We start from the raw sequence: 17,563 nt of genomic DNA, 5'->3' as shown, positions 1-17,563 counted from the left end.
AAGGAAAGTAATCAATGCTTCTGATGTGTAGGGGATTTTTTTTTTTTAAAAGGAACCAAGCCAGTGCTAAACAGACACAAAGAAAGCAAAAGCCAAATCGCCCTGAAAATTAACATTCAAAATTGCAGGTGTGCCAGGATGTTTAATTTTAGGTTTGGTGATTGAGACTATAAACACAGATATTTTTCTGCAATGAAAATATTTGGTTGTCAAAATTTACCTGTACTATGTTTTCATAACTTTCATTCTGACTTCACCAATGCAGAACCTAAACACAGCTGTAGGAATGCTTATAGACGTACCATATATAAAGAGTCCTTTAAAAATTATTTTAAATTGTTTTGCAGAGAAGTATAACTGAGATACTTGTATAAAAACTAGAAGGCTGGGGATTAATGATCCTCACTAAATGCACAGTAAAAATCTGAGATTTTATTTGGAACTTCAGATGGTGGGGAGATGCAGCAACAGATGGCTCATGGCCTGTTTACTCTCAGATGTTTTCAGCTCATCATAATTCCTGATTCCTGCTGTTCCATCACACTTGAATCTTGTCTGCAAGATGCCTGTGCCATTCTTTCTCAAGCAAAAGTTTGTGTTTTCCATACAGACTTGACTAGCTCTGTATGTAACACAGAATAATGGAGTATACTTCTACAGAATAGCTTTCATATCATTTGTGCATAATTTTAAAAAATAATAGGTGTGTGCTGTTATTGATTAGTATATTTCCTGAACATTCTTGTTGAGGTCAGTAAGAGAGGATTACACAATTTTTTAAGACATAGACATACTAAGACAAAGTGGTTTATCTTCCTGAATGTAATTTATAGGAAATTGGCTTTTGCAATTAAAAATGTTGGAGAAATTGTATCAGTAACTAAACAATGTAAAATATCTTACAATTTCAGTACATGTAAAAGGTATAAAAGGGCAGAATGGATAAAACTTCTTAGAGGTCAATCTAAGAATACAAAAACTTCCAAGTATACTTTAATACCAGAGACAAAAACCATATCCAAGTGCCATGCAGCACTTGTGTAACTGATGGTGCCATTTTTTCTGGCTCTGTTTTTCTCCCACCACCATGTTAAATTCCTACATATTTTTACTGCTATATTTACCCTTTCACCGTGTTAAGTCAGTTGATAAGATGAAAGAGAAATCTGTGGACTTAAGAACCAAGATGCTGCAATACTCTTTTTTTATGGTCTGAGTATCTAGGTTTTGTGTCAGATGTTGTTGCTGTAAAAAAAAGCCATCTAGTCATTACATTTTTTACAAGTTTTCTTACATCTCATACTTACAGTGGCTCATTGATGTGGCTGAGTGACTAACCATTTCAAAGTGTTGCTAACAAGTTAGAGTATCAAACTGAATATTTAGGGCTTTTTTAGAAGTTGTATTTTCAAAGCTATGTGGCTTCCTGATATCTAGTATTATTTTAAAGTTAGACTCAATTGCTTTAGTTTTCCCCATTTCTAGGTGTGTCACTGGACAGACACATTACAAGCTGCTGTAAATTATCGGTTACTAGTTCCATACTTCCACAGGCTTGGCACTATGACTCTTACTGAATCTGTCTTCAGGTTTGTGTATGTGGCCATTCTACTCAAGAGATTATATTCTTATCACCTTATCTTAAAGATGCTCTAAGAAAATAAGTACTGAGCAGAAATAGAAAGATTTCTGCATGCAGGGCTGCTCAGAGGCATTCATTGTAAAGAGGAGATTAATAAGGATTAATAAACTGCTTATTCTGAGTAATAAACAGTTCAGCCAAAAGTAAACTTTTTGTAATATAAGAACAAAGAATTTTAAGGGACAACTGACTTTATATCAATAAGAACAAATGAAACTTTTTACATACTGTGTTATTAACCGCTGTCACTCACTGGCAAAAAGAAATTACAGAGACCTAACCCTTTTCCATGGTTTGGAGTTTTGGGCTTTTTCTAGTCTCCTGCTTTGCACACAAACCAAGCATGACCTTATACAGTTGCCATTCTTGTGGAATGGTTCACCTCTGTGTTGCAGCCTGCCTTAGACTTTCTAATGCTCTCTTCACAGTTAAACACAAGGGCCTAATTATGGCAGTCCAACTTTCTTGTAAAATCTTTTAAAAATCTCATTACTGTGTTAGCACCTTTTGAATGTGCAATAGCGACTCATTAATGTATTTATGAAGTCTTTCTTGAAATACTAAATTTTTAACCCAGTTTTTAGAAGTTTTTTTTGCTTTCCTTCCTCATGCTGCTAATTCTCTTAGTCTTATCTTTTTTCTTCTTTAAGAAACCCAAATTGAAGATACAGCCTGTATACAGTGGACTTCTGTTATAGACCAGTGACCATTTTTATTGCATCTCCCTGTGAGATGCACACCTTGGTCTTGCTATAGAGGATGGTCAACCTACTAATTTTTATAGACATTACGTTGAAGGTTACAGTGCCACTATTCACAACAAATGTTAGAGCCTGAAAGGGAGCTTAGATGCTTTGGAACCTGTTACTTGGGGACTCCAGGCTGGGAATAAAATGACTCCTGAATATGAGATGTGGTGCCCTTAGAAACAGCCAGCACTGAAGGAGGCAGGTGCTCCTTCTACATGGACTTTACTCATCCTTCTGGCAGCTGGTGATTAGGTGTGAATGCAACCTGAGAGCCTAGGAGAAGGGTAACTGGAGTGGGAGGAGAAGGAGTGATGGAAGAGAACAGGAGACAGTGGATGGAAGAAATAGCTGAGTCCAGCACTCTGAGAAATGCTAGATGTCTTTTGGACACTTACTGATACTATAACGTAAGGACAGGCTTTTCCAATAGAGGGATAAGGCAATATTCAGAGCATTTCTATTTGCCAAAGACTGCAGGGGAAAGGAAACAGGTGGCATGCTTAATGCAGCATCTGATTTGACAAAGCTAGCATTTGGTTGTAGAGGCTTCTCCTTGTTGAATAATGTTTCTTTGTTATTCCTTCATTACACTGTGCTTGTACCACTTGAATGTAGCTCTCAATAAATATTTGCAGAAAGCTTTCTAATCATGCAGCATCCAGCTTTTTGTTGGCTCAGTAATAAAAAAAAATTGGGGTTTTTTTAGCTTTAGTTGTTCCCTACTCCGCAATACACTGACTATTAAATTATATTTTATTCCCTTTAGCTACTAGGATTGAAAAACAGTTCTAATTGAGCGGATCTTCTCTCACGTGCTTGGTCTGATTATTACATTTGTTCACTTGCTCCAGTGTCTGTTCCTCAAAATAAGCTGTGCACCTGGTGTGGTAGAGGATTTCCACTTCCTCCTGCTGGATTATGGAACAGGGATAATCTCTGGAGAGTTCAAAAATCTTTTTCAGATCTGTATCTTATTTATTTATGTATTTAATTTAAAGCTTTTATCTTTCAAAACCAGACTTGTCTGCTTGCTTTGTTTGGTTGAATGTTAATTGCTATATAGCAGTTTGTACATTTGGTGAGAACAACTGTGTACTTTGCATATTTAATTGGCCTGAAGTAAAAATTCATGTTCCTTAATTAATGGCAACAAATAATTCCTCTCTCATTCTGGAAATTGACACTATATTTATTAATTTCAGACTGTAAATTATATTGTTTGTTTAACAATCATCACAAGATTCAGGGATAGTGACTAAGCCTCTTCTCCAGCTTAAATTCTAAGATTTAACAATATGTGTATTAAAAGTACTTTAATATATGTTTTTAAACTTACATTGTACTTAATAGAAATATTATTTATCTGATCATAATTATTAATGAGTATTTATTATATCACAATGACCACATGGTGTTACTGTATACCATGTCGTACAACATGGGAATGCAAAGAAAATATCAGTAGATAAAAAGAGAACATTAACTCTTGGCAGTTAGATTGATATCCACACTCCTTTGAAAAAGTCTGTTACTTCTGTGAGTTACGGATTTTTCCTGCACAGGCCCTTTATTAGTAGGGTGCAATTGTTCAAGTGTAGGGGAGGTCTGGTTTTTATTATACTTGTGAACTTGTCCATTACAAATGTAAGATACATTGCCCCAGAATTCCCAGGATCAGCCTCTGGCACACTGTAAAGCTTTTAATCATACTGGCTGCTTTGCATTATTTTTGTACTGAGACCTGTTTAAGGGATATAGAGTTTGCTGAAGGATGTGGACATTATATACTGGAATTCTTTTTTGGAAGCTCAAGTTAAAATCTCTACTTCATGTCAGCTTACTTTAAAAACTCTTTTTACTGATATTTCAGTTTGAAGATGATTTCTAAAGTTTGTTCTAGGATTTTTTTTGTCTTTTTTCTTTCAAAAAGCGTTGCTGAATAAAATTTCATTAATTAATATATTATTCAGATGTCACTTTCTGATAATGCTGTAACCACCTGACCATCTTTCTATCAGAAAGCTTTTTGCTTCTGATGTGTTTAGAAATAGCTTTACTAATTACTGTTAGTAAGATTCTCCTGAAAATGAGCTTTTTGTTAATAAAATTAACTTTCTGTTATGCTGTATTTTTAAGTCAGTTCTATTTAGATAGGGGTTTGAATTCTGAAGGATGTCTTTACCTCTAATAACATCTTTAATCTTCTGAATAATCATGTTTGGCTTGCATCCATTGGAATCATTTTGTTTCCAACAGCATTTGCTGTTAGTGTCTCACATGACTTCACATTAGTCTTCATATTGTCCATAATTATTTTATCCTTTTATCTGCTTCCTTTAATCTCCCTTTGAAGGACCACTTCTATTTTTTTTTTTTTTTTGGTACTTTGTATTCTAAAGCTAAAAATCACTATAATTTTTTTCCCTTTTCCCCCCTCCTCTAGAATAGTCAGTCTAAATACATTATAGTCAGTATTACAAGCTTTGTGTCAGGACTCAGGACTCTTGGAAATTCGGGAGAAAAACCCTCAAACCCTCATAAAGCAGACCAGACCTTACCAGCTGTCGGACTCTGACTCAAAGAATTCACTATGTATTATATCTATTGCTCTCCCCTCCATTTCCTGTCCCTGTCCTAACTTGTTCCATGATTCAGATCCAGAAGATACTCTTCTGCTGCTTGTATGTTAGTGTGTAAGCATGTAGAAATGGGAAGAAAAAACAAAATGCAAATGTTGCTTGGAGCTAACATTTTAGACCCCTTCTTCAAAAGCAAATAAAGTCTGACACATAGAACACCTTGTGAATTCCATTAACTTTGGGAAAATAACAGCCTGCACATCAGTGACATCCTTTTTGAAATGTCTGTATTAAGAATTTTAGTGAAGACAGTTTTGGGATGGATGTCTTTAAAAGGAGCTAAATGTTTGTAAGTTGATATCAGAATCTGGTATTTACTGTTCTTTGCAGTTGTTGAAGCACTGCTGTTGTAATGACTATTGGTTTTAGTGATTTGTATTTTTTAAAAGTCATGTATACTGTGAGGTTAAAGTTTAGAGACTGGGAATGAAAAAGTTCATCCTTTTTCTTGTCTCAGTAACACTAAGGTGTAGGGAAGGAGAGACCTGAAGTTCGCATCCTTTTGGAGGCTCTCTACAGGCAGTGGGTAAAAGGAGCTGAATGATTGGAAAGATGCTCCTGACAGGATTTCACATAAACAGGACCCTTGAGAAGTGGTTACTTGGTAGATTATTCACTGAAAGCTATAAGGGGTCTGCTGTGTTGGATTTGACTAGTCATCTTTGGAGAGCTTTGTGTCTCACTTGGCCATGTGGGTACGCTGAGTTTAGAACTAGGTGGGATTTTTCCTTTGCAAAAGTCTGTATCATTTCAGGCTAAAGAGCAGTGCTCTGGATTTTTGAGTTTTCACTGCAGTATCTATGATTATGTGTTCAACCTCCAAACTTGTAAAGTTACCCAAGTTATAAAGGAATTTGTGGCATTTGAGAAGTTTCCTGCGATACATTCTTACTGATGTTGACTTCATCTTTGCTTTCTGTATCTGCAGTGAATGAGGTTTTATGGCATAGTGATGACCTGAAAACATGGTCCCCCCGGTCTGGCTGTTTGTGTCTCAGTCAGCTGTGACATTTTTATCACATGACATGTGTGGGGTGAATACACACAGCCTTCTCTATTGGGATGAGCCACCTTTTCTCCCCCTCCCAAGAGGGACAAAAGCCCTTATCTCCTGAAGAAGTAACACGTGAGGTACAGGGTGCACACAGATAACATGTGTCTGGCTGATGCTGGAAATAAGTCCTGTTGTATTCTCTGAAAATATCAGCATTGCTATTGGAGCCAAAGTAGTGCTGGGCATCTTGGTTTGCTTTGCAAAATGAGATTTGCATTTGGTGTTACAGAAGAGGGAGATCTGGCTTATCCAGGCAGCTTTTTGGTCTTTAACTTCTACCTTCATAGACTTTTCCTTGGAAAAATGTAATTAAGCTGTTGAGTATACTTCAGTATCTACAGGTTTTCCAGACTTCACTTGGGTTTCTGGGACAAGCTTTCCTTAGACAAGGATGGCAGGTGGAAAGCAGTTTGGTAGAAAATAGCTTGAAATGGAGATTAATGAAGTTGTTTATAAGATTTGACAAAGGCTGTCCTAATATCATCTGATTAAGAAGTGACCGCATTATGTGATCTAATTTAATCAGTTGATTTGCCTAAACATCTTTGGAGTAAAATCAGGAAGTTCACAGGCTTTAAAATTATTTTAAAATTTTTCTTAGTATTTTAGAAAGTTAAATACTTACTTTTTGGTGAAGAATTTCTGCCTTTTCCCCCCCTCTGTTGTGTATATAGATAATATATTTTTATTTAATTTTGAGAACACCTTTATGAATCCGGGGCCCTATAAAGGACTTTGCATGAAGACAGGCTCTATAACTTTTTGGGGGACTGAGGTGAGGGTGGTCATTCTCCACACCCCCAATCCACAAAAGAAGTGGCAATAGGTTGTAGCTTTGTGGATGGTTTTCAGGAATACAGCATTATAATGATGGTGGTGTATATTTACTCCATATTATCTGTTTTAACTCTTCCAAAAGCATTGTGTGTCTTCTGGAGGTAAAGGTTTATACAAAAAACCCAAAAATGCAAACTTGATTAACTCAGAAAGAAAAGCTCTGCATTTAACTAATTGAATGTATTTCTAATACTTTTTTTTTTTTTTTTTTAAACGTGAAAAGAGTACCTCCCTAAAGTGAAACTGTCTGCTTTGAATTATACTGGCCAAACAAAATGTAAAGAATCTGTTACTTAATCTTTAGGATTTTAAACATTTTTTAACGTGGATTAGGTATTTCTTTTGGCTTGTCTGTACCATCTGTTTTAAAATATGTCTTAAAACCTGATGCAGGCTTCGAGCCGTCAAGAGGATGAGCAAGTGGTCCTTGTCAGAACAGATGGAAGTGGAAGGGCATGGCCTGTGATGGGACCAACGGAGCCACTGGAGCCAAAAGGAGGACGAAGAAAGCAGCAGATGGTAAGTTTTACAAATCTGAGTATTGTAACTGCAATTCTTCAATGATTTTATAGTTTTACTTTTATGATGCCATAATTAATGAGCATCTTATCAGAATGTCAATAGGTAATTAAAAAGTTCCTTTTGGAAGATGATAGTAATTAAGTATTAGAGTACATATTTATTAAGCATATATTTAGTTTATTTTCAGATTCCATTTCCCAAGGGATCACTTTAGGGCTTATTTAAATGCATGTTCAAGGAAAAGTTATCACAGTCTCCTAGTTTATATTCCATAAAATTATGTAAATAACAAAGATTAACAGAGCTGCATATTTCTGAATTAAGAAAGATTTTGCTGAGATACTCACGTCTCAGGGGCTAATTTCACTTTAGTTCTGATAAAAAAATATGGCTACTGATGATAATAATAATTATGACCTAATCTTAACAAAGTGCCTTGTGGAATAATATGAAGCTTGGAAACTGGAGCAGTGTTTTATTCTTAGGATAATTGCTTCCAATAGTAAATATAGTAGCACTTTGATCTTTTTGAGATAAGAGGAGGTGACACTACCTCATAATTCTAGCAAGCTTTCTTGATTAGTAGGACAGATCAGTTTGCAACACTGCTATCGGAAAGTGAAAGACACAAGAGGGTGAGGAATTTGTTGTCATTGTCCTGTTGTTTCCATTTTGGAAAATGCTATTCTGCTTTATGTTAATGACCACTCCCTATACCCCCTCTGAATTTACTTTAGTCCTATCCTAAGGGACATCTCTGTTCTCTTGTGCACTCTGTCTAAGATGGCAACATTTCCCAGAGGTACCAAATTCACACAAGTTTTCAGTACTGTCTTGTGATTACTGTGTTTCAGTAACATATGTGACTTTACAAAAGCTTTAGAGTTGTCAATAGTGAAAATTACTTTTTAGAATATTTCAATTTTATGAGCTAATTAACTGTTTCAGTGAAGTACTGTCTATCTTTCCCAAGTGGGAATGTTGTAGATCTGATACCTTAAGGATGTTAAGGATATAGTGACTTTGGGAAGAGACGTTTTATTTGGAAATAGTGATGCAGTTGAAGAAAGGGAGAGATTTTTTTTTCTCCTTAGATAAAATGGAGCTGTTAACCCAGTTGTTGTGGATCTGCTTAGCATGATTCATGATTCTTTAAACTTGTTGAAATTGTTAGGGTCTGAATTTTATAACGGATCTTTCTCATCAGGTTAATATTTATTTTTAATGTGCTTGCTTCCAGATGCCTACTCATGTAGATAAAGAGAGAGTAAGATATTTTCAGGATGATGATAGTATGAACCTGAAGGATTTGGTCAAAAATGAGAAGATGAGAACAGCAGAGGATCAAAACTCACTGTTCATGCGTATGGCATCAAAGGTAAGATGTTGTGTGTATGACTTTTTAATTAAGCATGTTATTATTAGAAATATCAGGGAGGACATGAGGCTTGAGTAAAAGGAAGGCCTGGAGGAGGATGATAATTGTTTATGGTTACATAATTATTGCAGGACTGTCAAAAAATAGGGGAAATTTTAAACTGTAGAATTTCCAACTACAAAGCGGGGATTTTTCTAACATTGTGAAACACCTGAGCTGATTCTTAGGATCCACTTTAGAGTCACTGGAGAGATGTACATATTTTAGTGATGTGAGTCGCCTGTCCTATTTTAAATGCCATCTGAAAGGCATTATGGGTATAAAAGGAATTAAAATGTCTAGTTCAGGCACAGGAGATTATGCTGTAGAGCTCTCAAATAAAAAGGAAGAGATCCCATCATAGGCATTGAGGCAATAAATTCAGGTGAAAGACAGTTAATGAAAGCAAAATGTTGGTAGTCTTGAAGCTGAGTGAGGCCATGACTGTACATATACAAGAGGCTGTTGATGCTTGATTTGAGAGTCATTGTGAGTCTGCAAACATCATCTCAGTGCTGGTTAGATTAAAAAGAGAATCAGCATTTTGGAGATTGTGAAAAGGGAGAATTTAGGAACATTTTAAACCATGTAGTGGATACATGGTGCACCCATATCTTGAATGCTGCCCAGGTTGTTAGAGCATACCCTGTAATCAGGGGCACAGTGGTGGCCATTTGGAGAAAACCTAAGTAAACAAAATTTTTTCAGCTTGGGGGGAGTGGGTGGATGGGTAGGGGAAGGCAGCTGCTAGGCTAGAACAATTAGCATAAAAGTTTAATAGAATACAACTATTTTTGTTTCTCATGTGGAGAGTGGCCACAGAACAGAGTTTAACGTGAAGGTTTGAGATTTTTTTCCAGTGAAGAAGGTAATTGTAGAACTTGTGTTGTAGAGCATGAAATGCAGTGGAGGCCTTAATTGTGAGTGGGAGCACAAAAAGATATAGCAACTTTGTGAAATACTGTTTCATTGTTAAATATGAAATAGGGAGCTCTAGATAGGTTTTTGGCTCAGGAGTTCCACAGTAAATGCTGAGTTGCAAATGTGTAGCAGAAGAGTCAGTTCTATGTATTTTCCCCCATACATTTTAGTCATTGCTGCGGATTAACTTCATTTTAGTTTAGGAAGGCTCTGAATTCCTACTAACTTCAGTGAGCTTTGGATCAGATGTTACATAATGTGTTTCTTTTTTGTTACTAGACAAAGACATAGTACATCATATTATTTTATTAGAACAAGTTTTGTGACTAACCTTTTAAGACTGAGCCATGCTATTTATTTACTGGCTAAGTGTATTGGAGCATGTGCTCAAAGTAGATATTTTGTCAAAGCCATTGCAATGTCTATATTTTAATTCATGGTACTGTAGTCCTTCAGTCCTATGCAATGTCACATTTAGGTTTTGAAAGTATTTTTGTTGGGCTTTCATAAAAAGAAGCATCTAAGATGCCAATTGTTCTTCTCTGTTATGATCTAAAATGCTTTTGGTAGTTTCTGTGCATGTAATTCCGAGACCCTGTCACCACAAAATGTGATGGTCTTCCCCGGATGTTGGTTGTTTCTTGATCTTAGATTAAGAAACTGGCTCCTAGGCCTCCCTGAGGTGTCCATGTCTTTCCATGTCTGAGGAATGCATTCTTATTCACAGCACAAATCAGTGTTACCACTGAAGTGTCGGCAGCAGTCTGAAAAATTTGGGTGTGATCTCAGATATTCTAGGTGGTTATTTATGTACTTTATAAGCCTATACCGCATGGAGTATCTGCATGATAATCTGGCGCTCAGTAAGTTAATCTTCAAAATTCTTGCATCTCTCCTCAGTGGTTTCAGCAAGGTGTTTTGTTCCAGCAGGAAGTTTAGCAGACAAACCTCTTTTGCCAGTTTTATTTGATAACATAGTACACAAATTTGACACGTACAAATTACTCTCTTTCTGCCTTCATTTGTGAAATGAAAAAATTAGCCACAAAAATTAATCTGTTGTATTGCAGAAGAGTGGTGGGAGGAAACTGCTGCAAGTCTACAAATGATATCCTACCTAGGATGGGAGAAGGGAGATTCTGTCCTTAAATTCTGTTCGATAATTTAATTCATCTAATCACTGTGAATTGCCTTAGACACTATTATTTCTTTCATGGATTTTCCCAGGGCTTCTATCACTTTCCCAGACTATGCCCAAAAGAAACTGCCATCCCCACAGCTGTTGAGGGTGGAGGGAATAGGCACCGCTCTCACAAATGAGAGCAGAGTGAGAACGACAGACCAGCGTGTTTTCTGGCTTTTACACAGCTGAATGATCTGCTCTAGATCAGTGCAGAATCAGAATATCTCCTGATATTTAGTGCTTTCATGGTATTACAAATGAAATACAGGCTAGTTCTTATTGAAGATAATAACATAATTGCAGTTTTGTAGAGAGAGATGGGGATGTTGAAATAGAAGGGTATAATTCATGAAAGGATTTATTTCCTTAAATGCGACTTGGAAGAAATATCAGTACGTAGACCCAAAGTCTCTCTTCTTGAACCCTCTGCCTAACCTCATTGGCAAGTGAAAGCCTGTATGTTATCTCATGCCAGACTCCCACTCAGATTGACAGATTAAACATCTGCAGTTCAAGGCATACTTATTAAATCTTTTTCCCACCTATCCTTTTCGCAAGAGGTCAGCAAGATGAGCCAGAGGGAATTTGCTGTCTCCTTGCTATTTGTTTACCTGTTGAGTCTTTGTTTTGAATTTAGATTCTGACTTATCATTGTCCTCTTGTCCATTCTTATTTTTGTAGTCATGGTTCTAAGACAGCCCTGCTGTGCTTGAGGCTTTTACCCCCTGTTGCCCTTTGGGCTCTCTTTGAAGGTGGCTGATGTGGACGTGATTTATCTCAGTTTGACATGCTGCCTTTCCCACAGCCATCCCATGCATGCTATTTAAGTCAAATTTATGAATACCGTGAAAAAGGCCCAAATCTTTAATTTACGGTGGTGAAAAAAACTTTTTTAGAACCCAACACTAATCTTTTTGATTTATGGAAAAGAGGACTAGAGTTTGATTTGCTCATGTTTCACTGTTTGTCGCAAGGAAAAAAAGCATCCATTTAAATCAGTATTTCTACTTTTTATTTTCTTCACCTTTGAAAGTGGTTTTGGTTCTCACTGTTGTAGAAGCATGACTTTAGGATACAAAAAAGTCAATAAAACATTTGAAAACTGTATTTTTCTGACATTTCTAGAGTATAAAATATGTGTGAAGTCTTAGATTTTCACTACTGATAGCTTTAAGTACCTTGTCTGTAGTTTCTTCAGCCCCTGACTGTTGTAAGTGGTTCAATTTTCCCAAATTCATGCTGTTAAGACTTATGTAATCCTTTCACTTATGTCAATAGATTCTAGTGGGTGTTTAGAGACTGATTCCTAGAACATTACCTCAAGAGAAATTACCTTGTATTTGTATGTATTAATTCTACTAAAGCTTTTTTTTTTTTCCTTTTTATATTTTACTTAAAGAAAGAGAGAACAATTAATTTGTGTTGTTCATCAGGGCATTCTAATTTTGGCCAGAAACTAATTTTATTTTAAAATATGTGCAATAATTCCTAAGAGAAATTAATCAGTGAAAAATAAGATGCTTTATTAGTAATGGTGACCTTCCTTTATGGATTTAACCAAGAGATATTCTGGTATTACAGGTTTGCAAAAAGGAAATCTGCGTGTTGCCTTTCCTTGCTTCTGTAAAAGTCTGTAAAATGGAAAATTACTTTCAGCCTTATCATTTTTACTTGCTGTGCAAATCTACCTCTTCACATTTTTTGCATTTCCATCATCGTAAACCAAAATAATAGTATTGAAAAAAACCTTAAAAGCTAAAGTGGAAAATGCAAAATGTTGCTTCTGCTACTACTATTATGTAATGAACCTTTTCCTTCTCCTTCTTCACATGGTGAAGCAATTTTTGCACAATATTTAATAGACATGATAAAGCCAGCAAAGCTCTGGTGCCCTGTTGCTTTTTACATTTACTTAAAGGTCATGTGCATGGTTTGCTGTAAAAAAAATTATTGCAAAAACCCAAGAGAAATAATTTCCAGCACCTTGTTCTGCTACATTTCAGTTCAATGCACTAAACATCCTTCTGTGTATATTGTGTGGACACAAAGTTAAAGCTGTTCCTGCATGTGGAAACAAATCAACAGCAGTGATGGTTGAATTAGGGAAGAAAACCTGGGAACAGTAAGAACTGTGTAGATGGAGCCCATACTAAGTGACTGCATAAGCATTTAGGATTCTTCCAGAATTATGTTAAAATGACAAGATATGTTGCAGATGAAGACTTGTGCAGGACAGTCTTTCCTAGACATTGAAATTATGGCCAGTGATAACTGTAAAGTGAAATGCTAATCAGAATTTTAATAGTAGAATTCTATGGCTGAAGATATTTTTGTTTGCTTTACATTTTATGCCATTGACTTTTATATAAAGCTGTATCTGTCCTAATAACTACTTACAGCAAAATCTACGGTTTTCATTTCAAATAGCAGAAACAAAAAGGAGGTTGGTCCCTAGCCATTGAGCAGTCCTCTGTCATCTGTTTTTTGCTTGACTTCTGCTGCTCAAAGGTAATCCTGAGCGACCTTGCTCACCAGCATGGTGGGTAATCTTTTCTAGTCAATGACACAGGCCTTAAAAGCACTCTGTGCACTGGTATCTTAAAATCCTTTGATACTATGTGTTTAAAATATTCTTTATTTCAGTGTGGCAACAGGTTTTGAAAATGCTTATTCGATGAATTGTATGATGAATTAAACCTACAAATTCAAATGTCTATGTTCACAGGGAGACTGGAATTATAATAAGGTTTACATGGTAAAATTCTGTCTTTGTTTGTCTTAAGCAAATACTGTTTGAGATCAGAAAAAACTTGTCTGAGGTGATTTTTTTTTGTTCAGAATACGTGCTAAATGCTGAATAAATTTAAATGTGATGAGATGTATTCTTATGTCACTCAGGTTTGTATTCTAAAAAAATAGATGATTATTCTTTGCAGCTTCCTAAAATATATTATGATACAACATTCCACAAATATTAACTCTGTCATTTAAAGACGTCAGTGTTGCCATGACAATTTAAACCCAAACTGATACATTTTATACAATCTATAGACTTTTTTCCACAAATTTTTCAAGCAGATGCACTTTTATTAGCTTACATGGAAGTAACTCTAGCTATGATTGCGTTAGCAAGGAAACAGGAAAAGCAAAAGTTCAATAGTTGCATACAAATTGGAGCAAGAAAATAAGCAGAAGAGAAACAGTACAGAAAAGCTGAAAATAACCCACACTGGAACCATGCAGGTATCTTTTGTTCCTCTGCTAATTGTGTTTAATAGAATTTCCCATTTTGTCCTCAAATTTCAAAGGAAATTTGAAGAGCGGAAAAAAATCTACTTGAGGTATTATACAAGTATAATCTCAGTCATTAAGAGTTCTGTCTCTTAAGGTTTGCTTTCAGTATCACAGTGATACTAAACATTTTTGCAGGGCTTTTTATTTGAAGGGGCCACCCAAAAAGCAAGTAATAGCAGCAGAGGGAGAAATAAGAGATACAACGTGCAGCAGGCTTGAGATGGAGCGTGTAGGAAGCCAGCAGTGTATAAGACTCCAGGGGTTTTACTGTGGAATAAGAAAAACAGAAATGGTTTAAAATCAAGCTGTGAGGTATGGTTCTAGTGGTCTGAGCATAAGTTGGCAGAAAAATGAGGCTGACCCTGGAGTGTACCTTGCAGAGATGTGCAAGAGTTACTTTGGGAAGTAGCCCCATGCCACGGTGCCTGATGGCTTCATTAATGTAACAAATTAAAAAGCGCTTCAATTATTTAGTAAACAGAATGCTATATAATGAAATAATTCATGTAATATATTTGTATTATTCATGGTAATTATGATGATAAGGATTTAATCAGAAAATACAACACTGTAATTTTTCCCCCTCTCAAATCATTCTAATTTATGCGTAGTCAGATGCTGATTTCTTTCTAAACTCCTGTGCTGAATGCTTAGTGAGCTCAGCCATTTCCTTGGGTTTTAGCCACATTTGTACTGTATTTGAGCTGTCCAAATGAAAGCCCAGAGGGCTCCTGAGAGAAGTTTGGATGCCTTCCCTGACTGCTGTTTAAATGTATGTGAATTACAGACCTCCCTTTGCCAGGGCAAGCACGATTGTGATTCTTCTCTGTTGGTTAAATGAAAACTGCATCCTGGCTGTGGAAAATCAGATGGATGGTAGAAATGACATAGTTGCACAATTGTGTTATGAGATGTCAGAGGCTGTGTCATTTTGCCTGATGCTAAGAGTCCTAAAGCTGCCTTTGTGTCCTCTGGTTAATCAGTGCTTGCCAAAAGAGAAGGGAAAGCTGGAACAAAAGAGGGTGTATATGAAGGAGAATTTGACAGATAAACCAAGAATAAAGAAAAGGGAAGTAGGAAAAAGAAGACTGGGGACTGTAGAACTGACCTGTCTTAGGAATATGTCAGTTTGGCACAGCTCTGGGCTTTGGTCAGCATCTGGTAGAAACAAGGACTTCAGGTGCATTGCCCTTATAGATCCTGAATTTTCTTTGTTAGCTTTAGGTAATTCAATGATGTATTGTAGGACATCCCAGCTTTAAACTGATAGATCAAAATTACTTCCTTCTTCTTTCTGATCTCTGTGCAGCACCTGAGCAGCAAGGGCGATACCAAACAATATCAATCATGGTGAGGGAACTAAATACACGACTTCCAAAATGCATTGGCTTTTGTGTTTAGCAGGTGTGATGCTGCGCCTATAATGCAGAACAGCAGCTTTCCAGCAGCTCTAATACATCAGCACAGTTCCTTCTTTGGATGTGTACTAGCTCTGTCTTTTGTATGGAAGAATATATGTATGAAATAAATTGGTTTTTAAATGATTACTTGCTTTCCTACTGGCATTTTAAAGAACAATTTCTTCTTGTTCTTTCAATTCCCCTTTAACTTCTTTCTGAGAGATTTAGTTATAGCCAAATAATGCAATTGGCAGAACTCACTGGGCACCTTATTGTACAAATAGATGAATATATGTTTTAAAAGAGGGATGGAGCACCTCTCCTATGAAGACAGGCTGAGAGAGTTTGGGTTGTTCAGCCTGGAGATGAGAAAGCTCCAGGGAGACCTTATAGCACCTTCCTGTACCTAAAGGGGAGTTTGGAAAAGAGAGGGAGAGCAACTTTTCATACAGGCAGATACAACAAGGGCTAATGGCCCCAAACAGAAAGAGGGTAGATTTAGTTTAGTTATTTGGAATAAATTCCTTACTTTGAGGGAAATCAGGCACTGGGACAGGTTGCCCAGAGAAGTTGTTGTGGAGTCCCTGGAGTGTGCAACACCAGGCTGGATGGGGCCAGGAGCAGCTTGGCTTCCTTCCCTGAGCACCCTCCCTTTCCTTCCTTCCCTGAGCACCTTCCTAGAGGAAGGTGATCTCTAAAGTATCTTTCAACCTAAACCATTGATCTGTTGGTTATGACTGTACCAGAATCAACAAATTCTGGATTTTAGACAGCACCTACTTTATAAAAGTTTGCTACTTTGTAAGAATTTTGATATCATGCTGTATACAGCAATTTATCCATCTTGAAGAGAGGCATCTTCCAGGCTGTTTAATAACATGAATATTTATTCTATCATAAGGGATTCTGTGGAATATTTTGAAAAGTACTATTATTTAAAAGAGGTTGTGTGTAACAAACCAGGAATTTCCATGACTACTTCTAAGTGCAAGCAAAGCAAAGGAGTAATGGTATTCTGTGCTACATGTGATACTCCTGATAGCCAGTGTTGTGATTTCCACTCTTCCTTTCCTTTCTACTCTGCCAACTGTCATGTTTCCTGTGTATTTCCATTCTCATGTCAGAATTTTTATTTAAAAGAAACCCCCAAACTTCATGCTTAGTAATAACAAAATGCTGCTGTTCTCCAAGCAGTGCTTCTGCTGCAGGTCTGACTTGATCTTTTTAATGCTTATATGAAGAAGAACAGAGACTTGATTTTAGACACACAAACCACTACATATTTTTTCCAAATCTCAGGGATCTCCTTTTTCTGTTAAAGGTAGAATTATAGCATTGCAGTGAGACAGAAGAACTGTCTTACTGTAAAATGGAGTTGAACTCTTGAACAGTTGATTTTAGTCTGCAGTGGCTTCCAGTAGGAAATGCACATAAGCAGTTAAATGTATCATTGCTGAATAAAGTAACATTGAGGAGGCTCCTTCTCAGTTGTTTGATAAGGAAAGTACTGAGCATGTTTAGAATAAGGTATTGATCCGTCTTAGGGAACTGCAGTACTTGGGAAAAGCAACAGCTGCTGTCTTTTTTGGGGAGTTTTCTACAAAAAAAAAAGTCTGTCCTCTATATATAAATTTTTATTTATATATATGTAATTGTCTACAGAAACTATACCTGGGATATTTGGAAGAATTTCTTTCGTTTGGAGACTGTGTTTCAGTTATTGGCAGCATGCCTTCCAAATGCCATCAGTTAACCTTAGTCCTTTGCTAGGGCTACCCTAATTAGTATCCTAAAATATATTAAGATTTGTTGTGCAGCAGGTGCACTCAGAGAGACTTAGTATTGAGGGCAAAGACTGTTTTCTTCCCAAAATGGCTTAGTCCTGTTCACTTGGTAAAAATAACT

The 17,563-nt window shown here is 36.5% G+C and overlaps 1 protein-coding gene across 1 annotated transcript in view; it reads left to right on the top strand.

Moving 5' to 3' along the window:
• Positions 1 to 17,563, top strand: part of CWF19L2 (CWF19 like cell cycle control factor 2) — a 63,382-nt gene that overhangs the window by 31,816 nt on the left and 14,003 nt on the right. The window contains exons 11-12 of the mRNA XM_040056702.2: positions 7,315 to 7,440; positions 8,684 to 8,821. Of these exons, the coding sequence (XP_039912636.1) occupies positions 7,315 to 7,440; positions 8,684 to 8,821 (264 nt within the window). The remainder of the gene's footprint in view (positions 1 to 7,314; positions 7,441 to 8,683; positions 8,822 to 17,563) is intronic.

The sequence above is a fragment of the Hirundo rustica genome, chromosome 2 (genome assembly GCF_015227805.2).
Source record: "Hirundo rustica isolate bHirRus1 chromosome 2, bHirRus1.pri.v3, whole genome shotgun sequence".
NCBI classification, from domain to species: domain Eukaryota; kingdom Metazoa; phylum Chordata; class Aves; order Passeriformes; family Hirundinidae; genus Hirundo; species Hirundo rustica.
This window is presented reverse-complemented; position numbering and strand designations above follow the sequence as displayed.